The sequence below is a fragment of the Lepisosteus platostomus genome, chromosome 9 (assembly GCF_059453375.1).
Source record: "Lepisosteus platostomus isolate fLepPlt1 chromosome 9, fLepPlt1.hap1, whole genome shotgun sequence".
In the NCBI taxonomy this organism is placed as follows: domain Eukaryota; kingdom Metazoa; phylum Chordata; class Actinopteri; order Semionotiformes; family Lepisosteidae; genus Lepisosteus; species Lepisosteus platostomus.
The window spans coordinates 39038707-39062909 of NC_142619.1; the positions used below are offsets into that span (position 1 = coordinate 39038707).

The 24203-nt window shown below is 38.5% G+C and overlaps 2 protein-coding genes across 5 annotated transcripts in view; one reads left to right on the forward strand and one right to left on the reverse strand.

Annotated features, from left to right (window-relative positions):
- Positions 1–21919, forward strand: part of ccdc146 (coiled-coil domain containing 146) — a 43977-nt gene extending 22058 nt beyond the window's left edge. For all 4 annotated transcript variants that reach the window (XM_088644944.1, XM_088644942.1, XM_088644943.1 and 1 more), the window contains exons 5-19: positions 2829–2886; positions 3475–3651; positions 6348–6421; positions 7109–7336; positions 8010–8196; positions 9594–9689; positions 10231–10401; positions 11118–11206; positions 11513–11677; positions 12778–13002; positions 13623–13851; positions 19160–19288; positions 20367–20504; positions 20892–21140; positions 21572–21919. In XM_088644944.1, the coding sequence (XP_088501070.1) occupies positions 2829–2886; positions 3475–3651; positions 6348–6421; positions 7109–7336; positions 8010–8196; positions 9594–9689; positions 10231–10401; positions 11118–11206; positions 11513–11677; positions 12778–13002; positions 13623–13851; positions 19160–19288; positions 20367–20504; positions 20892–21140; positions 21572–21772 (2416 nt within the window). In that variant the 3' untranslated portion in view covers positions 21773–21919. The remainder of the gene's footprint in view (positions 1–2828; positions 2887–3474; positions 3652–6347; positions 6422–7108; positions 7337–8009; positions 8197–9593; positions 9690–10230; positions 10402–11117; positions 11207–11512; positions 11678–12777; positions 13003–13622; positions 13852–19159; positions 19289–20366; positions 20505–20891; positions 21141–21571) is intronic.
- gsap (gamma-secretase activating protein) overlaps positions 21862–24203 on the reverse strand; it is a 35173-nt gene continuing 32831 nt past the window's right edge. Inside the window, exon 32 of the mRNA XM_088644968.1 lies at positions 21862–23969. Within this exon, the coding sequence (XP_088501094.1) occupies positions 23869–23969 (101 nt within the window). The 3' untranslated portion in view covers positions 21862–23868. The remainder of the gene's footprint in view (positions 23970–24203) is intronic.

A 24203-nucleotide genomic window follows, 5' to 3' on the forward strand; every position in this document is an offset into this window, starting at 1 on the left:
TGGCAGCTATGGTGAAAAAGTGATTGGTCAGACAAACTGGGCTAAGCAAATTATAATTAACAATAACAATAATACAAACTAGACAACACACAACACGAAATACAAGTTACACTAATTACAAAGAGTTTCAGAGGCCTACATCCTAACCAACCAGAAAAACCCAGACTGCTAACCCAATACTCAAAAATCCTGTACTGTATAATGCCTAACAGGCCAACAGGAGAGATAAACCTGCGTCCAAAATAACAGAATACTGCCCATAGCTAAACCTCTCTTCCTATAAATCCAGGTGCTCCAAAATGAAGGGGAATATACAGTACCCCCCTTTTCTAAAAATGCGTCTCTATCCAAAAAAGAACATCTTTAGCCTGGGGATTCCTCATAAAGGAAATCATTGTTTCCTAAAATAATAGAATGACAATCTCTTTTAAACAGGGTTCCACTATTTAGCAAGAATCTGGCCTTTAAGGTTGATTCAAACAAGGTTCTCTTGCCTGACACGATTCTTCCTCTCTCTCTGTCTGTTTCCTCCTCTTCTCTCCATCTCTGTTTCTGTCAGCCTGCCTTTTAATTTGCAGTTTCTGAGCTATTGATGACTCTTAATGATTTACTAGAGTTATTCCCCAGAAGGTCCTCTATAAGCTTTACCTCTCAGACCACCTAAAGCTCAATAACCATCTTGTATTCTATCCATTGTTCCTACTGGTTGCTTTGAAATCAGATAAGTACAAATACTTTTATGACCATTGTAACTTCCCTAACAATATTATATTCAAAATGTGGGAGAAAGAAGTTTATACCTACTCTAAAATGTTTTTCATCTTTCACAACAGAAGTGACTGTTGCTGCTGTCCTGTTGACTGTTTTTGTAGTTAAATCAGTGAAAGTAATTTAGCGATCTTTCTTTGAAATTATATTATATTATAGTAGACATCTTGAAAAGTGATTCTTTTTTTTCCCTTTGTTCTCACAGTACTTCCATGTGTTTGGCAGATGTCTCAGTTTAAATACAAGGCAATGTCTGAATTATTGATTTCAAAAGAAAGCTGAGCACAGGAAATCCAGGAAAAGAATTTGGGCGTGAGTTTGATACAGAGAATGCCATTGCCATATTTAAATCTGAAGAAACTGTGAGAGTTCAGCATTACAATTTACAGCACACTTGAGCAGTACAAAAGTTGTTTTATGTTTTAAATTCATTTTTGGATATTACCAAATCATCTTACATATTATACACCCAAATGTTCAACTGCAAACATCCCTGTTCAGCACAGTAGGGAAGAACAGCCAAAAATCAATGGAGGCTGCTACAAGGCTGAAATGACATAATTTTGGTGACAATCATTTAAGGCTGACAAGGCTGTTACACCACTGGGGGACTTATTGTTGGCCGGAACCACCAAGTGTTTTTAAACTGAATAGGCAAAAATACATCAAAATCAAGAAAATATGGATATGGAAGGGATATGGGATTCTGGTACTATACAGTAATTGTCTGTAATGATCAAGATCTCCAAAGCACAATAAACAGGGCAGAAGGACTGTAAAAACTGGTACCAGTACGCACCATATTCACATTTTAATGTGAATGAAGTAATGCTTCATTAATCTTTGTGCAGTAATGATTTCAAATCTATATAAAACTGAAGCTGCCATAACATTTAGCTTTCAGGAAGCAGGAAGCTTCTGGTAGTCATTACGTTCAAATCGTTATCTTGTTATGTGTCATTAACCTTTGTAGGTTACATGAATAATTCCAAAATACAGTTAGAAATGGACTGTATAGAGAGTCTTTGTTTTTTATTTACAAAAGAAAGACTTAAAAAATCCATCCATTTCTAACCACTTCATGCAGTTCAGGGTCACAGGTGAGCCGGAGTCTATCCTGGCAAGCAATGGGCACAAGGCAGGCTAGACCCTGAGCAAGATGGCTGTCCACCGCAGGGCACACACATACACAGACAGGCACACAGTCACACCAGAGCCAGTTTCACAAAAGCCAATTAACCAGTATGTCTTTAGGCTGTGGGAGGAAACCAGAGAACCCAGAGGAAACCTGTGTGAACATGCACGTTCTTTAAATAACTAAAGTAATATAAATACTAATATACAGTACAATGAGAAATGAAACAGGAATTTTACCAGGCAGTAAACAGAAAATGCTACCAATTGTAACCCAAACCGAATCATGAAGAAAAAGCAATGGGGTAGTCAGTATATCCTCCTTCAAGGGTGTCAAATGGGATATTTTTTTTAAATCCTCAAAATCAATTTGGAAACAGGTGTCAAAATGCAACCTGGGCTTTTACTCAGAGTCTTGTTATAATGACCCTTGTGATAGAGTGAACAGATGAGAACAAAGTGGACACCTATTTGGTGGCAAAATTATTTTTAATTTATCCAACAGGGATTTTGCTTAGTTGCCCTTTTATTTTAAAAAAGAAACTAATTTGATCCCCATACAGAAGCCTGCCTGCTTTCCTCCAAAATGTGCACCATCTGAGCACAGGGGATACCTGGTCCCTGGTCACAGTAGGCCATTCTCAATCTGGGCATGCCAGGACTATAGGGGTCAATCTGCTCTCTGCATGAGTGCCTCACGTTTATATGTGCGAATGGCTGAGTACTTCCTGTGTGGGAATGCCAGTAGCTTTTTGTATGGCATGTCTTTTTTAAAATTCCAATGTAAAACAAAAGAGTTTATGTACTGCTGTCATACTGTTCCTGCATAATTTACCCATCTGAGGACACTGAAGTGGTACACTCTAATGGTCAGATTTGTAAATGTACATAATGAAAATGTTAAAAGATACTTTTTTCATTGTCAGCTTACATGAAGAAAGGGCCATTCTAGAAAAAGAGTATGAGACTCTACCCAAGCCAGGCGTAAGTACTATATTTAAAGTTCCAAATATATAAACTACCACCATCTTCATAACAAAGAGAAATCAGGACTTTTGTATACTTGTATATTGTAAATATTTGTTAACCTGATTGTGATCATTCTCAAACATAATAGCAGTCTAATCATTTCTACACCCGATATGTCTTTCACCTGTCTCAAATTACTTTTTTCTGGAACAAGTCATTTATTTGAGGGTAAAACAAATGTCTGGAGAAAATAAGAACGTTTTTCAATTTATATTGATATTTTGAATTGTAATTATTATGTAATTATTGATATTTATCATTAATGGAAATTGGTAGGATGGGGAATGCTATTTCAGAGCAAGTATTTATACTATTTTGATCAATCAAAATGTATTATCTTGCTCAAATGTTGAATAAGATTAACAGGCACCCTTTAGAAGATCTGAAATGCAGGTGCAGTTTGGCATTCGTGCACAGCAGTCTCATTATTACATCTCATACATACGGTAGGTACATTTCCATTCATATTTCCGCCTTTTGGAGACTTTGAGTCTTATTCTGTGAATCAGGTTCTTAGGTCTAACTGAGATTTTACACATCCAGGAACTGGAGAAGAAGACCAAAGCACTGAAGGACAGCTGTGAGGAGCTACGAAGAGAAATTGCTCAGAGACGACTGGAGATCAAGGCGCTGAAAGAAGACATGGAAACCAAGCAGAAGCAAATCCAACGTGAGCAGCATGAGCTGGATGAGAAGAAAGAGACCATCGCAGACTGTGAGGTGATGTTTTACGTGGTACCTCAGTTGCATTTTACCAGCTAAACTTGTCAATTCCACTGAGTAGTAGAAGTAACAGGGAAATGCACCCATCTAAAAAGGTGTTACGCCGTGCCTGTAGATGGAAATTAGGGCACAGCGAATTAATAATTGCTGGAGTGGGTTCAGCAGTGGAGGTTTGATGGGTTATTGAATAATTAATAAAGTAATGGGGAGAATTAGAATGGGAATGGCAGGAGAGCTGGGAGTCCTGGGAGTGTCTTGGAAGGAGTCCTGGGAGTGTCCTGAAGAAATCCTGCAGAAGTCCTAGAGAATTCTGGGGGGGAAATCCTGAGGAAAACCTGTGGAAAAAACCTGAAATAAACCTTGAAAAGACTAGTTAAAACCAGCAAATACACTCACTAGTGTGACTCAATGTCTGAGCCCCGAGGAGTGATCCCTCAGGGCTTAGTCTGTGATGTCTCTTTACAAGATTGACAGGCCTGACCTGTTCTCGTTTGAGATGGTCCTGACGAGGTCCTTCCACGTGTAGGAATGTGGAGCAGGTGCACTGGAGCTCGTCAGGGCATCACAAAAGGGAGTTGTGTTTTTGTGGAGTGAAGGTTTTCCACATTTCTTTGGATAAAGGAATCTTCATTCCCAGTAGTCTTTTATGTTGGTAGCAGATTATTTTCACATTTTAGCACAGACCTCTCTCTCAGAGCGCACTTCAGTTGAAGTCTCCCTGGTAAGCGATGTTGGACAATGATGACATCAATTCTGTGTTCACACATAGGCAACAAAACTACCACCTTGTAGCCTCATTGTATCAGATCTCAGCGTTGAAACGAGGCTGGTCCTGGCCAGTACTGGGATGGGAGACTTCCAAATAAAACCAGATTGCTTCTGTAAGTTGTGTTGTCAGATGAATAGAATTTCCAAACTTATGTCCCAGTACACTATTTAAGGATATTGTGTTGTAGGAGTTCCCATCTTTCAGATACAGTAAGATGTTAAATCCACAACCTAGCTATAGTACACGGTCATTTAAAACCCAGTAGCACTTTTTGCAAGGCCAAGAGTGTAAGTCCTGGTGTCTGGGCTAAGTTTCACTCTGGTTTTGCTAAAGCTTACCTAAATAAATGTCCACTTTAAATCATTATGTGAAGCAACTTGTTTTCCACCTGATCTGCTTTGTAGTGGGGCTTGTGAATTGGAATGCTTTTGTCGCATGTTCTCTGGAAAAGAAAGGACATTTTATTTTGTATATCCACCTTCATTATTGTTAATGACAAGTAGTGTTAATTTCTGTGGTATGGTAAAAGTTATTTTTTGTTACTGTATTTGTGTATGAGCTGTTCTGAATCCACATTGCTGTCCTTGTCTCCTGATTGTTCCACGTGTTTGTGCCAGGATACAGACACTGACTCCCTTCTGGTTTAAATGCAGTCTCTCTCGTCCTTCAAGAGACTCCAGGGGTGGAGCTCAGGGTGTTTAACCTGGGTCTCATGGTGTAGCAGTCAGTCTGTCTTTGATTAGTGAAACCTGGTTCATGTGCTGTATCCTTGATGAGTTTGAATTAAATCTGCGCCTCTTAAAACCATTAGTGGGGAATTGTCTGAAAAACTAGTTTATGACTTTTTATTTTGTCTCCTTCTTTTGTAAATATTTCTCCTTGAACAAGAGTGTGCCAGTAAATAGTCACTGTTTTTTGCACTTTATTTCTGTGTCCTGCCTATTTTTCTGACCACAATGACCGTGTCACCCAGGTTGGTGGTGGGTGAAAAATGTCTCCTCCTATATGTACAGTGCTTTGCAATCCTTTGCAATGAAAAACTGCCATATAAAAGCAAGGATTAGTATTACTACTGCTTCATTATAGTTAAATAATTCAATTAAAATGAACTGTTGTGGCAGACAAACGTCTACAAACATCAGGCTGCCTAAATGCCTTGAACTTTAATTGTGAAGACACAGATGTGTGGTAGTTTGGAATATGGGAACTGTGCTGTTAAGGAGAAAAAAATACTAATATTATCATGTGCACTACATAAAAATATACATCTGTTAGACAGTATAACTCGGTCAAATTGAATAAGGATAAAAGTGAAAATAAAAATAATAATAATAATATAGATGTAGCTCATACTGTTTACCTTTAGACAAGAAAAAACGATTTTTTACTATATTTTACTCTGTCTGCTACATGTCAAAAAGCATTAGAAAAAAAGTGCTCTAATTATGGAAAAAGTTGTTATTCAAGAAGATATCAGGATATGAGCTCTTGGATATCTGTGACTGAGAAATGCTATAATTAATGTGATCTTGTTTTCTTGTAATCTTGTTGTCTTGTGAGATGTAAGTCATTGTAAACATTTTTCAAACTTTGTCTACAAGTATTTTAAATTCAGATTTGAGGCATCTACATTCAGATTGCAGAAAAAGCACACAGTATTACATACATTATATGCCACTTAACCAGTATGACCTTCACAAGAGACTTATTGTTTCCACTGATTACTGATTCCTTTGCTTTTGATTTTGTCCAAATGTTTTTCATGGCTCATTTCTTCTTATTCCTATTTAGTTTTTTAAAATGTGATGTTTTTATTTTAACATTGTCATTTGTAATAACAGTCCTTTACTACTGATTTTTAAAAGAGTTCAGTGAAAGGACAGTGAACAAAAAGACTAATATTTTGATTTTTCTTTATCACCAGAATGAGCTGGTGCAGCTGCATTCCATCCCTGGTCAGCTGGGGAAAGAGATTGAGAGAATAAACCATAAAAAGATGTAAGTCAAGAAAATCTAAAAAATTATAAATGGGACTGAGCAGGTAATTAAAAAATGTTCTCTGTGATTCTGGAGGTTTAATGCTCACAAAGTTTCCGCCATTGCCTTGATTTTCATGCACTTCAATTTAAAAAAAAATCTATTAATTTAATTTCTCCATCTGCACTACTGGCTGATACTACTGTATTATTTTTTGAAAGATTGTAATTTTTCTTAAATGCATTATAACATTTCTGATGATATCTTACAGTAGCTGTATTAATAAAGATGTAACATTTTGTTTGAAATAAATCTGAGAGTCCAATCTCAGCATAAATAATGGGTTGGTTCATTTTGGAGGGCAGAGAAACCAAATTCTTTACGTATTGTTTACAATTTTTGATTTTTCAAGTAGTTATAAAGCATTTCTTTTGTGATGCAAGGGGTGGCTTTGCTCTGTTTGTACCCCTCAGCTGCTCACAATCAGGTACTGTAAATATTTTCATATCATCTGTATACAAACACCACAAATTTGTTGTTGCAATGCGAGATAGACATTTTATCTTGGCCTCTTAAATTCAAATTATCTTCCTTTTGTAATCTGTTGCTGGAAGCAAAAGAGCAGAAAATGCCAAGTACCTTCAGCGAAAGAAAGGAGGGGGGGGATGCCACAATTGTAATGGCACGCTGGTACGTGATGCTTCACAGGGATCTGGAGAAGAAGAAGGACGAGATGGAGGCGCAGGTGTCGGAGCTGTTGGCGGGGAAGAAGCAGACAGAGGCCCAGTGCAGGAAGGTGGAAGAGGAGAAGAAGGAGGTGATGAAGGAGCTGGAGGGGAAGAGGGAGCAGCTGGGCAACACCGAGCAGGAACTCAGCCAGCTGCTCAAGGAACAGGACATGACCAAAGAGAAGGAGGCCACTCTGATGGGGGAAAGGTCAGGCTCTTCTTTATCTGAGGCGCTAAGAGAGGATTCCTATAAATGTCAGTTCCCTTATTGGACTTTATTTAAAATCCAGCCCTTCATATTTAAACAATTTTGACTGTTTCAAGAGCAACAGCTGTGATAGTCAAACATGCCATTACTTTCCATAAACAGACTATTGTGAAAGCCATTTGTATGTGCACAGTAAGCCTTTTTAGGTTTTGTATGAAGCAACATGCTTGAGATTAATAAAAATATGCCTTTGACATGAAGACACAGCAAAGAAGCAAATATCTGTAGTACTGGGTCAGCTATCGCCAGATTCTGTTAGGAATAAGATAATATGCCCAAGGTTGACGCTGATAGGACAGTCTGGATTCCAGAGGTGTCTCCTGACAAATAAATCAGCAGGTGAACTACTGTTCTCCACTACTAATTATGTGTAGGGATTTGAAATAATTTTAATACATTACAGATCCAAATAAAGTGACTCTGCAATCGGTATGTTCCATGATTGGCATCAGACTTTCATAAAATATCAGTGTTAATGTTGTCCATGTTATAATAATGAAGTGGCCACAAGGCGAATGGTACAAATGCACTGAGGATTCTTCAGTGGCAGTTCTAGTTCATTAAACAAAATTCTGTTTAATGGTGTTCAGGTGCAGCATTTTTACCCTTTTAGAGCTGTTTTGGACCTTAACCTGCGACACGCAAGCCTGGAGAAGAAAACCCAGCACGACACTCTGTCCCGGAAGCTGAGGGAGAAAGAGAGACAGCTGCGCAGCCTGAAGAAGATGGAGCTACAGCTGAAACTGGCAAACGATACTTTAGTGCACACACAGTTCTTACACGAGAAAGTGAAATCAGAGGTTTGTGTTGCTTTTACTGAAACTGAAAATGTTACAGAAATACAACAGTGATTAGGAAAGCTCCATGATGCTAAAGCACACAGAAGAAAAACATGAAATGTCAGGTATTGTATATTAGCTGCATGAGTGCATTCAGCTACAGCAATGATCTGTTGTATTTCAGCCTCTAAGTCTCCAAACCTTTTAAACCACTCTTGTAAAAAGGGTTAAAAGGGGCTATATTTGCACAGACAGTCATACGAGAATTAATGAATTAGTATCTTGTTAGACTTTTTCTGAAACAAAACTGCTATCAGCTGTCAAGTTTAATTTTCACGTTTTAGAGACATTGTCACATTCTGAAAGAGTGCATGGCAGCGACAGATTAAAAAAAAACTGCAGAGCAGTACAAGTCAAGATTGTAGTCTCTAAAAATAACAGAGAACTTCTACTCTGCTACAGTATAATGGAAAAAAACAGCACATTGTAGAAACAGTTTCCGGACATCCCCTGTCACAACATCTACAAGTGTATACCAAAACCACTTCCCCCGTTGAACAGGTGTCTCTTAGAAAAGAATAGACAAGGTTTCTTAGAACTTTATCAAAACCAAGCAATGCATATTAGCATCGATGTATAATGTTGCTTCCACATTTAGTTTTCAACTTCATCCAAAACCTGGTGCCTATTGTTAGAGATTAAAGTTCATTGTCATCAACATCATGGGAAAGCAACCACACATTTTCTAAACAATGCTGCAAATGAAGCATGCAAACAGATATAAAGTATTTATAAGACTTTATAAAGTCGCATTTAACAAAACAGTTTGCTTTCATCTATGGTCCCATCTGTTATCAAAAGCAGGAAACCATTATGCACTCTTTCCAAAATCTGATTATTATTTGTTCGTTAAGGCTTCCATGACTACCAAGCCAAAACAGAAAATGGAAGCAAATGAATTAGAATTCATTTACTGTAGCTTTGTAAGTGAAGCAAGAACGCAGAGCAGATACAAAACTGATACCTTTTATCTCCACATTTTCTAAAAACTCAGTTTCTAAAACAGAGTGCAAAGTCATTTCAAAGTGTGTTTCCTGGCCAGATTTAAATAGTAAACACAAAAAAAAACAAAGTGATGGTTATTCAACTTCACATTTAATAGTCACTATTTTCTAGGTGACTAAAGTACATTTCATTTTACTTGTTATATTAGATCAGATCAATGTACAGGATTTTTTAATGTAAGAATGTAATGTAGAATCTTAGCATAAACAAAGGTCTCAGATTTTAATATATTTTTTTCAATCTTAGCAAATGTCTTTGTGTTGAAATCAATATGTTTTATCTGAGTGCAGATAGAATTAAGTTATCATTACAATGAATGAAAATATTTCTCAGGTGTTTGCTCTTGGTCTTAGATGGACGCTTTGCCCAAGGATGATGGGTCGGCTTTAGAAAGGAGAAAGGAATTACAAAAAGAGGTTGAGATGCTGAAACGGAACTTACTACAGCAGGTAAATATGTTTGCACAATTTACAAATTGCAAACCCAACACTGTGGTCGACTTAGATTTGCATTGTTCACATAACATTGAATGCAACTGAAAATGAGTGGTCAAAATTGCTTACCACAGCTGACATCTCCTTGACTTTTTGTGAAGCAATTTAAAGAGGGAAGCTTTCAGGATTGCAACCATGTTGCAGGACAAGGTCAACGTCAGAAACAAACAATCTGAGAATGCATCCTGAAATATGCCTGCTCTCTGCAATGTCAAGCAAAATTTAACATGGACAAAAAAGACTAACAGAAAATTGAAAAATACCAGGTACCTCAATATTTCTTGGCACTCTTTTGGAAGAGACACAATGGCACAGTAAGTTAATTAATTGAAAGTATAATTAATACACTTAGTACACTTAATAAGTAAAGTATACTAATATGAACAGGTAATTCTGAGTGCCTTATGTGGTATATGAGGACAGCTTTTTAATAGCTTTTGTGGTTTTTGTATGCAAGTCAGGTTATTATTTAACCTTTCTAAATATTTGTGTGCAGCAAACTTTTACAATAGCAGAGGCACACAAGGTGGAGCAGTGCTTAGCTGAAGAGCAGGAGCTTATTAAAGATACGCACCGGTATAGAGAGGAGCTGACGCACCTCATCTGCCTCGCCCAAATTAAAGCTGATGAGAGAGAACAGAAGTCAAGGGACTTCGTCAAAGCTGAGGTAATCAAAGCGTGTTCAAGGTTTACAAAAGGTGGAATTTCCCTCTCTTTGGTGTGCTGGTGATTTCAGTTAAGTCAGTCCAAATCGTCACAGTATTTAGTAATATCTTTATTACTAAAAGATAACATTCCTGTATAGAGCAACAGGGTGGCCTGGTGCTTAGCGCTGCTGCCTCACATATCTTGCCACCTGGGTACAATTTTGAACTGGAGCACCTTTAATTGTGAAATGTGCATGTTCTCCCCATTTTTATAGCATTTACTCTGGGTGCTGGTCATTGGGTCATTTGTACCTCTAAATTGTCCATATGTGTGAGTTTATCTTGCAGTGGACAGGCACCTATCCAGGTTGCACTCCTTATGCTGCTGGGATAGACACTATGTTGCCATGACACTTACCAGAAACATGTGGTTTCCTGATATCCTGATATTACAGGGAGATTTTTATAAACCCAGAAGGATATGTATTCTGCCAGAGTGTACCATTTATCTGCCTTTCGTATCAGAAAAATATATTGTAGTTGATACCACTTAATTATTGCTTCTGTAGCTCTTACTTTAGCTACAAACCTAGAACCTCAAGCCTTGTTTGAATTGAAATACAAACCTTAATTTGTAGCTTTGGTCTGATAACGTGCCATTACAATCAAAAAAATTACAAATCAATGACAACCGCTCCAGTGTCATATGCAGTATTAATTTTATTTTTTTAAACAGCAAAGATATAATCGCATCAAACAAGAACTGAGAGGCAAAAGCCTGGTGATACAAGAACACAAGAAACAAAATCAGGAAGTTCAAACCAGGTACATTCTTCTTCCTGAAAAAATTGAGAAACAAATGAGTCACTTTTGTGTTTATTCAGGAAGAGCCGTCTCATTTCAAGACTATTTCCTGTACATATTTGTCAGTTAATCTTTATTAACTCCTTTGAGATGGAACTTAAATGGACTCATATTTTAATATACATTTTCTCAATGCAGAAAAATAAAGCATTTTCAATATTTGACACAGAAATAATTTCCAAAATGATTTCAGTTTTACCATCATGACATAGTAAATGCTCTTTGAGTAGAAGGAAGGATAATTGTGGTCTACCTGTTCTTTTTCAGGTTGAATATATTTGCAAAGATGTATGACTTCATAAAGAATGAGAGGAACAAATGTGTCTTCCTCATCCAGACTGCTTCCCAGAGGGCAGCAGAAATGAGGGAGAAATTAAAAATTCTGGAGAATGAAGTTGAAATTTTGCGGACAAATGCTGTTAATAAAGAAAGGTATCAGGCTATTTTCCCTTCAAAGTGTGCAAGCACAAGGACTTGTGGCTGAATACTGTAAGTCATTTTGTAGAGCACAGAAAATGTTTTTCTGCAGTCTTACTGTATATGCAGAAAATGTGAGGTTTCTTTCTATAAAAATCTTTGAAAAGGCACATTGTAGAAACAGTTTCCGGACATCCCCTGTCACAACATCTACAAGTGTATACCAAAACCACTTCCCCCGTTGAACAGGTGTCTCTTAGAAAAGAATAGACAAGGTTTCTTAGGACTTTATCAAAACCAAGCAATGCATATTAGCATCGATGTATAATGTTGCTTCCACATTTAGTTTCCAACTTCATCCAAAACCTGGTGCCTATTGTTAGAGATTAAAGTTCATTGTCATCAACATCATGGGAAAGAAACCACACATTTTTTAAATGTTTTTTAAAAAACACAGAAAATGTTTTTCTGCAGTCTTACTGTACAGTATATGCAGAAAATGTGAGGTTTCTTTCTATAAAAATCTTTGAAAAGGTTTTTTGGGAGAGAGGGTTATGGAAGAACTATTTTTACATGGATTAACAGACGATTCTTAATTTACCGTTACTGCCTTACTTGTGTAAAATTCATCTTGTGTAATCTGACTTCACGTAAAAAGTTGAGTGCGGCCTCAGTCTTATTCCGTATTACGTGTCTATCTCCTCTTGCGTGTGTGTTGTGTGGAATCATTCCTTGCTGTGCATTTGGGGTGTTGTGTTTTTAGTCATGAGTGAAAAGTGTTCTAGTGATGTAAAAAGAGCGAGTATTGCGAAAAACAGCTGTACAATTACTCTACAAGTTCTTTTATTATTAAAGCAAATGTTCATGATACTTTAATAGTGTATTATTATAGTACCATAATAAAAATTGATAGTAAGTATGAATGTACAGTATAAAAGCCACACAGCCCTGTTACACACATGGATTGTCACATGTCACATACACTATGATAACACCTCTAACTCTTTCAGCCGCTTTTTTCATCAAAAGATTTTTGGTGATTTTTATAGCTCACAAAATTGCCTATTTTTGTAATAGGAAAGGGCATCACCCTTTCCCTCCTGGTGACTTTGCAGGCTGCTGCAGAAGTCCAAGCTGAAGCACCTCCACAGCCACACCCTCCGCGACAGCCTGAGGAACGACATCTCCAAGGTGAACTGGGTCCAGTTCGAGATGAAGGACAAAAGGGAGGAGCAGAAGCTGAACATCAGCAAGCTGACCCACATGATTAACCACGCCGAGGAGGCTCTGGTGCAGCTGCGCAAGAAGTATGAAAGTGCAGTGCAGAACCGCAATGATCGGTGAGTCCGTGCACTCCCTGCCTCACCTGGCAGCAGACCCTTCCTTTCGACAGGGAAGCACCATGTCTATCTCAGCGAAACTGCCCCGGCGAAGTACATTATTTTACAATTGAACTAGAATTAAAAAAAAAAACATTTATTTGGGTGTTCATTTTTTCTTTTACCCTTCATCACTCTGGGCTTTATGGCTGGCTCTTTCTGCACATGGTTCTTTCAGCGCATGAATCTTTTAATCACAACACTCTTATATAATTCTAATAATCCCCATCTATGAATTGGCTTCGTTACTCTGCTCTCCTCCCCACTGATAGCTGATGTGTGGTGAGCGTTCTGGCGCACTATGGCTGCCGTCGCATCATCCAGGTGGGTGCTGCACATTGGTGGTGGTGGAGGAGAGTCCCCATTACCTGTAAAGCGCTTTGAGTGGAGTGTCCAGAAAAGCGCTATATAAGTGTAAGCAATTATTAATTATTATTATGACTATATCCAATGGTTACTCCATCACATGGCTCTTCCAGAACACAACTCTTGTGTAATAACCCATGGTTACTACAGAACATGGTTCTTCAATCATATGGCTCCTTCAACATGTCTGCATGTATGTTTCTGGTTTTTGACAGGGGAGTGCAGCTGATTGAAAGAGAGGAGGAGGTGTGCATTTTCTATGAGAAGGTGAATATCCAGGAAAGCCTGATCAGAAATGGCAACATGGAAATACAAGCCATGGAAGAGGAGATCTGCTTCCTGAAGATGCTGATCTCTGAAGAGGCCAGGCAGTTAGAGCTCCTTCGCAAGAATCTGCCAAGTAAAAGGGCCTTGGAGAGAGAAGTGGTGACGCTGCAGATACAGGTCAGCAGGATCCTCTCAGTCAGTAGGGGGAATATGTTTTGTTCTTCATGTCTAATTGTTGACAGATAAAGAACCACAAACATGGTGATTCTTTGGTCTGATAAACTGTACACATGGCCCTTAATCATGGTTTCTTTGCTCAAAGATTAGAGTTGACAACACGGGGCAGCTAAATAAAGTTCGAAAATATCCTTCATAAACTGGGACCCTAAAGACCATTGTACGTCAAAGTACAAATTCTGTGGATCTTGTATAAAGTAGTCTTATTCAGACTTTCTAATAATACAATCTGTATCTATTAAACACCTCTGTAGAATTATGTGGTAATATAAACTTCCCTCTGTTTGGAGACACTTTAGACAGCCCGTAAGCACAAACTAAGAACAGCCGAACAAGATGACCATTTATAGAAACGCCCTGTTCTGAGTCATAAATTGCTTTCACTCTCGATTTACAAGATCCAAGTACTAAAATATCCCAAGGTTACAATTCCTCATTTTATGTGTCTTATAAAATGATTAAGAGTAAAACACTAGGATAAATGCTGATATATTTCAGGTGCACTTAAGTGAGGAAAAATCATCAACACCGTACTAGAAGGTTAAGATTCCTTTAAAGGAGGTGCCCTACATGCAATATTTGCATGTATGGTACATACTGTACCAAAAATATTTTTTTTAATTATATGTATACTATCATATAGTAGTTCATGTGGGTAGGTGTGTCAGCGTGGGTAGGCTGCAAAGGAACATGTAAAGGTTTATTGCTGAAAAGAGAAGAAAGGAAACACAGTATTTTGGCTGTGGAGCCTTCTTCGGGAGTTATGGACTTCGAGCCGAGCATAGAATGAGTTTAGTTCACCAGGGAGAAAGGCGGTTTGTGTCGTATTGCTGGGTTGCGCTTTGTAATCTGTGACGAAGCTCACACCCGAAGAAGGCTCCACAGCCAAAATATTGCGTTTCCTTTCTTCTCTTTTCAGCATGGAATAAACCTTTACTTGTTCCTTTACTATCATATAGTATGCTCTATATGTTCTCAGTGTTGAAGCCAATATCCAGGCTTCCTTCAAGAAATAGTTGAATGAGAACCTTGGAGCAGTTAACAACTACCAAACATGCTGGATAAACGAAATAGCCTCCTTGTTTATAACCTTACTCATGCTTAATGCTAGAGCAGGCGTGGGCAACACTAGCCCTTGAGTGCTGTGTTGGTTTCTGGATTTCATTCCATCTCACACCTTAATGACTTAATTGAACCAATTAGGAAGATAAGAAATAATTTTAGCTGTTTCTTCCGGTCTTGTTCAAGCGATAATTGAAAGATGCCTCTAAAACCTAAAGGATTACAGCATTTAAGGAATGGGATTGCCCATCCCTGGACTTTACTTTTTATTCATCCTTTATGTATTTTGGGGAATAAGTCTAAAAAAATACTTAGTAGCTAATTTATCCTGAATTATATAAATATTATATTAAAGGCTGAAGAAAAACACACATTTCTAAAAGCTAAAGGTTGTAAGTGTCATTTTTATTTTATACAAGATGGAAATCTATATGAATGGATGCAAGAGGTGCAGGTTTTCTGTCTTCCACAATGTGCCTTATTGAGTTGATTGCAGTTGATTGCAATTTCTCCATTCTGTTTGGTTAAGCTTTGTTTTTTGTGAATTAGTGGATTTTGAGTGTCTGTAAAAACACCAGTCAAATTGATATTAAACTTAAAAATAATAATATTTCAGTTACTATGCTATTTAATTGAAGTAGTCAGTAAACACCCTCAAAACATCTCTAATTCTTGGGTGTTTTTTATTCCTCGTGAAACTGCAGATATAAGATTGCTTTCATGCATGAAAAACCATTGTGTTGAAAACACGTACAGTACAGGCTGTCTGTGCAACTTGGTGCATGGGAAATGTACTCCAAACAATCCACGAGATGAGACTTTGAAGAAAAATAATCCAGAATATTCTGGTTAGAAAACATACCAATTATACTTGCAAGGAAAGGAATGTGGCAATGTAACTCTGTCCAGATGTTATGCTGTACTTAACTGGAATCCGATATCTCTTTGCCCTTTTTTCTTTTTGCCTAGAGAAAACAGCTTTAAATGGACAGAAACACATTGCCAAATAAATGAGGTGCATTGAACTTTAAATTTACTTTGTGTAAAAAGAATAAAACCAAATTTCCTGATAAAACAATAACTTTCCCAATTTCTGAGTCAATTTCTTTGTAAAATAAAGCGCAAATTCACATTTGCATTTTACATCTGGGATGTTAATGCCCATTGTAATGAATTGTAAACCTCACATTTCCAGGAAATTGGCGTTTGCTTGCTGTTTTTTTTTGTCACAAACTCATGTTTTCCACACTGCCTCGGTGCTGACCTACAGGTTTGGAAACAAGAATGTCGTCAGAGTCCCCACTGATTAAGTAGAGCAGATTTGTGGAAGGAACATACAAGCCTTTGTAGTTCTGGGAACAGAGCTTTCTAAGCCCAGTGAGATGTGTACAAATTAACAATATGGGACGTTGTGACTGTCAGACAGAGCAGAAATCCTGTGTAAGCATATATGGTACAATACTGACTTTGATTCAACTTCATAAATAGAAAAGAGATTTGTATTTTATTTTTGTTGTGAAGGTGCTTATACTGTACAGAGTTCAGTTTCAGTTAATAAATTAGATTAACTGAAGTTAGTTTATAGGTAGTACTAATCTATCACACAATTCTGCAATCACTGAAAGTTTTACTAGTTAGTCTTCAGGTGCAGAGGTGTAAGTGCAACTCTGTTTTGGAAAATTCCATAATTCTGCTGTTATTTGCTTGCCTGTGCTTGCAGTTCAGTATATTCCTTTTCTTCAACTGGATCCCATTATTTTCTCATGTTTTAAAGAGCTTTCTTTCTCCCTGTATTCTTGACAATTGATTTATTTAACCATTTGGGCCACTCTGATTTACTTGTGCAGAAAATCTATCATCCATTCACTGCTGATTATATGTATTATTTATGATTATATGTATAACCAGCAGAGAGTGGATTACAGATGTTCTAAAATATGATTATAATCATATATACACTATCTTGTTCCATTCTTCTTCTCTTTAGCACTATTTTACTCCATAGAATCAAGTGTTTTATGGCATATTCTTAACACAATGCTTTTAAAAATTTTAATCTAGATTAATTTCCTGTGCCTCAATACTCTTTTGATGTGGTTTTTGATGTATAGTGCTACTCCTCCCACTCTTTCAACTTTCCTGTCTCTTCAGAAAGCTGTGTATCCATCTGTATTGTATTGTATTGTATTCACCGAAATTCTCTTATTAGCCACTTTGCAGTGATTCCAATTACATTGTTATGCTAAACAAATGTAGTAGCTTTGCTTTCACTGGTGTCCTCAATGAAAGTTTTAAAAAGACTGTCATATGCGACTTTGTCTACACTAAGAATGTAATTTGCTGTTTTCAGCAAAGGGTTTGGTGTTTATAGAAGGGATGATTTCCTTGAACCACAGATTGGAGAGTGATCAAAACACTTTGTGATATAGCATACATAATGGATGTTTACAGTCACACATCTGTTTCCAACCTGTAGGTAACGTGCCATGTTAGTTAGGAACACACTGGGGGATGGAAAGTCACCGATCTCGTGGCCACAGTTTTAATTTCATTGCAAGTGCCTGCAACGTGCAGTAAACTTGTTCATCATAAATCATGAAACAGAGCATGCATGTGTTTCGAAGACCACAAAGTCACTTTCTTTTAGATGCCCTCATAAACTCTTATTAAATAGAGCAAAAAGCTCATGTGTAGACATGCAACAGCATAGAATTGCTCTTTTGCAATTATAAAAATATATGCAATTTGCAAAAATATAATTCATATTCATTGTTAAGTATGTCAGGAACAAAGCAAAGTGTTGTTTATCATTTTTAACAAATATCATGTAATGCAATCTCAGGTAAATGTTTTAAGTAAATTATGTAGCCATTTTCCCTACACAGCGGTTAAATCTCAAAGTTTAGCTTTTTACATTTACAGTACATTGTACTTCACCTAGTGGTTAAACCACTATTTACAAACTTTGATGACACTACAAGCAAAATATATACAGATCGTTGCTTTGGAAAAGTCAAAAGTTTTATGCTTTCTTTTCACCATTATTTCAGTGGCCTAACATTTTAACAACTTGTACTTTCCCACTGTACATGACTGAAAAGATTGGAAATTACTGTTTCTTTAAGTGTGTTAAACTTCACAAGAAAAGAGGATGGTGTTTCCTAGACTGAAATCCTGGCATTCATCCAACAGTCTGGTCAGTCACACTGGATTATGTGACGCAGTACAGTTTTCAGAGGACAACCTGTTTAATTCCCTGGTCCCCTTAATACAAATACATTGTGACCCTATATTATGTAATCATGAATTTTTTGGATCAATTGCTGTGTTATTTTGTAGTAATCCAGCACAAGTGTAACAGTGTAGGCAGTGGTAACAGGAAATGAATAAGTAACCCTGAATGGTCTAGGCAACACATCTCTTTGGCATAATTCAACACTATTGGACCATATCAGGTCAATCTCCTGTAGTTAGGTGAAAGAAAAAGGAATTTAGCAAACTTTTTTATCTGCATCTTTTCAAGCTCACTGAAATCTTTTCCTCCCTAGATCCTTAAAAGTATTTAAAGTACAGGAATGTATGGCACATAAACACTGTGAGAAAAGATGCAATTAAACATTACAGTTATCCCAGCATTCAGCACAGGCAGTACCTCCTTAGTGATCCTGTCAGATATGAGAAGCTAAGCAAGGCAGGGACTGGTTACTAATGAGATAGGAAAAGCACCTGTCTGTTAAAGCCACGGACCAATAGGTGGCACTTTTCCACTGAACAGACAAAGGACTCTGTGCTATTGGAATAGCAGTTACCTGAATCTTCTGGCTATATTCCACTCTAGGTATGCATATTGTGTCCTATCCAATGTTCCCAATTAATTCAATTAATATAGTCCTATATGTGAAGTACTTTGGAAGCCTTCAAGTTAAAAAGCACTGTATAAATTCAGATTCATGCTGTCGTAGTTTTCAGTGAGTGGCTAGCATGTTTTGGGTATGGTACCCCAGCAGCCACATGCTGCCGTCACTGGGAGCTCAGTGAACCTGTTGCACAGGTGCTGGCTCATTGTTTGGACCGTTGTCATGATCCACCCTGCAGGGCACAGCTATGCTATTAGACAAGAAGCAACAGCTTGCGTGCTTTTTGGCACTTCATACGGGCTATGTGTGATGTTGTGTCTTGGTCGTAGCTCTCAGAGTGCCAGGACAGAGTTTTGGAGCTGGAGAAGACCCTGGAGGACCCTGAAACACAGAACCGCACCAGGGTGCTGGAGGGAAAAGACCCCACACCCCCTGAGCTCGTCAAGAAGATTGAACAGGTACCGCAGTGCGCATGTGCCACACAGTCAGATCTGGTTTCACCAGGAGCTGCGTTAGATCTTTGTGATATGTGAGCACAAAAACCACCCCGTATTATTGCCAATATTTGTACATTACACTTGGACCGACTATTTTCAAAACGATAAAATCGATCACACTTCAGTCAGATACTTATGGCACAGCGCTACTCCAAAAGAATGAAAAATATCATGGAAACAAATCAAAATTATAGACAGAGAAAGGAAAAAACTCTTATCCCTTTAATATTCCCCAATACAACACAGTTGGGTGTGTACTCTGGAGTCAGAAGAATATAAAATTACTTGTAAGATGTACACTTGTTAGGGTGTAAACTGTGTAGAGAAATGTAATTTTGCTACTGGAAAGCTAACGTTACAGGAAGGTTACTTGACCATTAATCGTAGTATCTTATGATTAAAAAAGTTTCTAAAGAATCCTTTGGATGAATGTGACCATGGTCCTGGAGAACTGCAATCGAGCAGGTCTTTAGTAAATAAGTAAGTTGTGACAGGGTTTTGCTATTGTAGATCAAAATTATTGCTTAAATAATTTGATTCAGTGGTCAAAACAAAATTGTTCCAAGTTTTTAGAAATTGAGGATTTAAGGTGATTCATAAAATCTTTTGAATTGTTGCCTCCAGGACAAGGATTGGTCACCCATGCCCTTGACATCAATCTTTAGTGTAACAGAATATGGACTTTAAAATGTTCCACACCTAAGTCCACAGATGACATTAGGAGTATTGGGAAAGGTTTGTTGTTTTAAAGTGATGTCACTGAAAGCAAAACCTTATTCTCAGCGAGAATGAACTCAGTGAGCACTTTGCAAGCCATATTATTTCATTACAGAACATCGATTTCAAAATTTAGGAACTGCAACACTTTTAGCTAGCATACTGATGCTGACAGAGAGGTTCCGTGCCGCCTGCCGGACAGCGCCTGCGGAGGCGGAGGAGAGGTTTTTCCAAGGTCTCGGGGTCCTGGGGATGGGCACTGAGCGACGGCCCGCTCTGAGTAACCCTCTGCTGTGACCCTCTCCCCGGCCGGGCGCCGCAGCTGGAGATCCGCCTGGCAGAGCGCGAGGAGCAGCTGCTGGAGAAGGAGCTGGTGTACGAGCAGGTGACCCGGCTCTCTCAGCGCATCAGGGCCAAGGCTGACAACGGCAAGCACGACACGCTGGCGCTGGCTAAGAAGGTAGGGACACACCCCCAGCATCAGCTAGGGAGATTGCTACGTAGATGGATGGAAAGCTAGTCGGTTTCTGCGTTGCAGCACTCCTGCTGCAATGCGGCTTTTAGGGTCTGTGATTTGAGCTATTGCCTGGCCATCAAGAGTGCTCAGTAATGGAAGTTACAGAGAAGATGAAAGACTAAAATTTTTAAATATCTTGCATCAGTTATATTTCCATACTGGAGCACCAAAACTAACATTTATGAAACTTAAAAGCACCTTTTTGAGTAATGGGCTTAATCCTCTATCATGGAGAACTTTTCCCTATTCTTTACTTGATCGTTTATGCTGATCCTTCAGGTATTTTGTAGCCTTGTAACTTGTCTGTGTTGTAATGTGGCACATGGAAAGGTCAACCAGCTGCAGAGCAAGATCAAGGAGACCACCAGGAAGATGATGGCTGTGGTGTCAGAGCTCTCCATGCAGCAGGCCAATGCCATGGCACTGCAAGAGGAGATCAAGATGAAGGAAAACTTCCTGGAGTCTTGCCACAGGAGGCTGGAGCAGGGCCTGCCGCCCAGCGAGGACATGGAGCTGGAGTGGCTCAAGACGCTCAGGGAGGAAAAGCAACACAAGATCGAGGCTGAAAACAGGGCCAAGGTGAGGAGCTCTGAGCAAATTTTCAGAACTGGGCTTCGCTCACACTTAAGACACATTAGAGGGTAGAGCTGAGAAACGATGGAATCCAAAAGGAAAGACCCTCCATCTCCAATCACTTTTAATAAACATTGTAAGAAATGGAGCTTTAACTACAATCCTCCAGATTCCTCTGGAAATAATAACTAGGTAGATTAAATGGTTCAATTTAAGATTCTAATTTAAAGTTAGAATGTATAAAACAAATATCTACTTAAGATTATTGATAAACTGTTAGTTAAAACTCCTGTCTACCTGAAGCAGGAGGTTTAGGGTCTACTCTTGTGAAATAAGACAGTAACCCAGTGAACAGGCCCTCTCCCCAAGCTACATGCCTCCCGTGCCCCTCTGACAGGCAAGCCTGCGCTCTGAACTCTGGGCTGTGTGTGTTGCAGGCGGTGGAAGAGGAGGATCGGCACCAGTTGCCCAGTGGGGTGTACACCACTGCTGAGGCCCGGCCCAATGCCTACATCCCCCAGGAGGACGTCCTGCCCCTGCCCCGCCCCTACGGAGCCCTGGCCCCCTTCAAGCCCAGCGAGCCCGGCACCAACATGAGACACATCCGCAAGCCGGTGCCGAAGCCCATCGAAATCTAGCACGCTGGAGCGATAACCCAGTGGGCACCACAGCGAGCAAGGCCACTCCTTTACACGCAGTGCGGACTAAATCAGAATCTGGAACCGTGTTTCACAGAAAAAAAAGGGTTTATTAAAAACAGTTATATGCGCAAGAGTAAAATACCACTTTTTGTCATTGTTTTTTTTATGAAACTCTTGGAAAGTGCTTTAATATGAAATAGAGATATTTTTAAAGGAAGAAACTTGTGATTATACACCTAAATTTCACAGTTTGCGTGTTGTTACAATTTACAACAGCAATAAGCAATTTACTTTATTAGTCTGGCATATGGCCAGTAATGTAAATTATGGCAGAAAGAGGCTCCTTAAACTATTTACTGGCCTTGACCCAAATTGTTCCTGAAATTTTTTTTTAATTTCCTCTGGGGTGGCCAGGGATTGCTCTAAGTTCTTATTAAGTCGGATACTTCTCACGCTGATGCTTCCTGAAAGAGACCCAAGGGCAGCACTTCAGTGGTTTGAATGTGAAGAGATTTGCACATGAAATTCAAGAAATTCACAGATCAGCCACTTTAAACAATCAGCTATTACAATGCAATAATGTTTACTACAACCATTGCCCTGATCAATAGCTAGAAATAGAAAAGGCATGTTTGACCCAAACGCAAAGTACACTATTCTTACAGCAGTCAACACAGACAATGCAACAAAAATACCAGATCCTTGAGAAAGTGTAGATGCTGAGCAGGAAAAGCTTAAGGAGATGGTGGAGCTCAACAAATTTGTTTGACATCAACTATCCTAGTAATGTACCTTAACTGTAATACAATAGTACCAATGATAATAATTGTATTTCTTGATTTCACACTTAGAATTGCCAATTATTTGTTTTATTTCCCACCTAATTTGAAATCGACCACAATATCTTTCCATCTCGGCTTTCAGCAAGAACACTTGCACGCAGCAGGAACGAGGAAGTGCAGATGAGCTCTTCTGAACCTCCCACGAATCGGGAACTGTAGGCGCTCAGGGTGTCACAGAGAAAACCCTGGCTGACTAATCCCAAGCCCAGCAAACTGAGCAGCCTGAGTCAATAGTGCATCCCTGTTTGGGAATCACCAAAGGCTCAAACACCTGCACCTTTGAGATTTTATGTAATAATGCCAAAGTTTCTCATACACTGAATATTGGCTTGGCTAATTCCTTTCAATCGAATTAGTGTTTTTACAGCATTTCCTTTCATCCCCGGTCCAGTATGAAAAGTTGTGATCAAAAGCACAGTGTCTGTTTTTTTATTATGCTGTTGCTCTTTTGTTTCTGATGTGAACAGGGCTTCAATCAAAGAATCAAAAATATCATTCAGAAGCTCATTGTGATAAAGCAATGTAGTGGAATAAATTTCAGGCATCACGTAACAATGATTTTTGTTACACCTTAAAACAGCACTGTAAACAATTCTTCCAAAAAATTATTATTGTATTGACAAATACATTTTTATACAGGGGTGGTGTCCTTTTTGTGTCTGTTAGCTACCAGTGAGAAAAAATATCCCTTTTCTAACACATCCTTTTAGTTACAAGATTACTCTGATTTGCACTTTTTATTATACAGAATGTACAAATTTTAACTTCCTTAAATCTCGCAGCACGCAACATTTAAATATACAGGCACGAATTTAAAGCATCTCAAAAAAGTTTTTGTCAAGTGACTTTGGAACTATTTCCTTTTTCAGAGAAATCCAGTTACAAAATACCTTATTACAATAAGTAGGAAGTTAATATATTGTCAGTATTGCTAAAAAAACCCAGCATCTGTTATTCATTTTGGCTCACAACATTAATAAACATTCTGTATTACTGAACCCTTCAGGTTCGTTATAATAAAGAATAATGATATATAAAAAGATTTTGCTGGATTTACCCTCCTGTGCTGGCTCTGCTACTGGGAGCCTGTTCAAAATCCATAACAAAGCAATATTGGGATACTTTCTAGCAGGACGCATTCCTTACTGCACCAACAACTGTGTCCTACATGGATGGACGATCGGTTGGTGTACTCCCCGCCTTCGGTCTTCATCCTGATCTGCGTCCACCCTCCTGAGCCCTTTGCCTCAATTATGTCTCCTCAAACCCCAGCAGAACTGAAGTCTGTTTCAGAGCTATTTCCTCAACAAACTTTGCATCTACATTCTCTTGCTCTTCAAAAGGGTTTAATGCTGCAAAACAATTAAGGAGGAAGAAAGGAATGAAAAGGCACCATATGTGCAAAGGGTTTAAGATTCAAAGGGGAAGACGATAATGGAAGTTTAAAACAAGCTTTATGCCATATCATAGGAATTGCTTTTGTTTCTTCTGTACTGTAGCACAAGAAGGATTACAAGAGAGGAACAGGACAGGAGGCCGGTCCTGCTCCTTTGGTTACAAGTAGCTTAATGCAAGAGATTTATAAA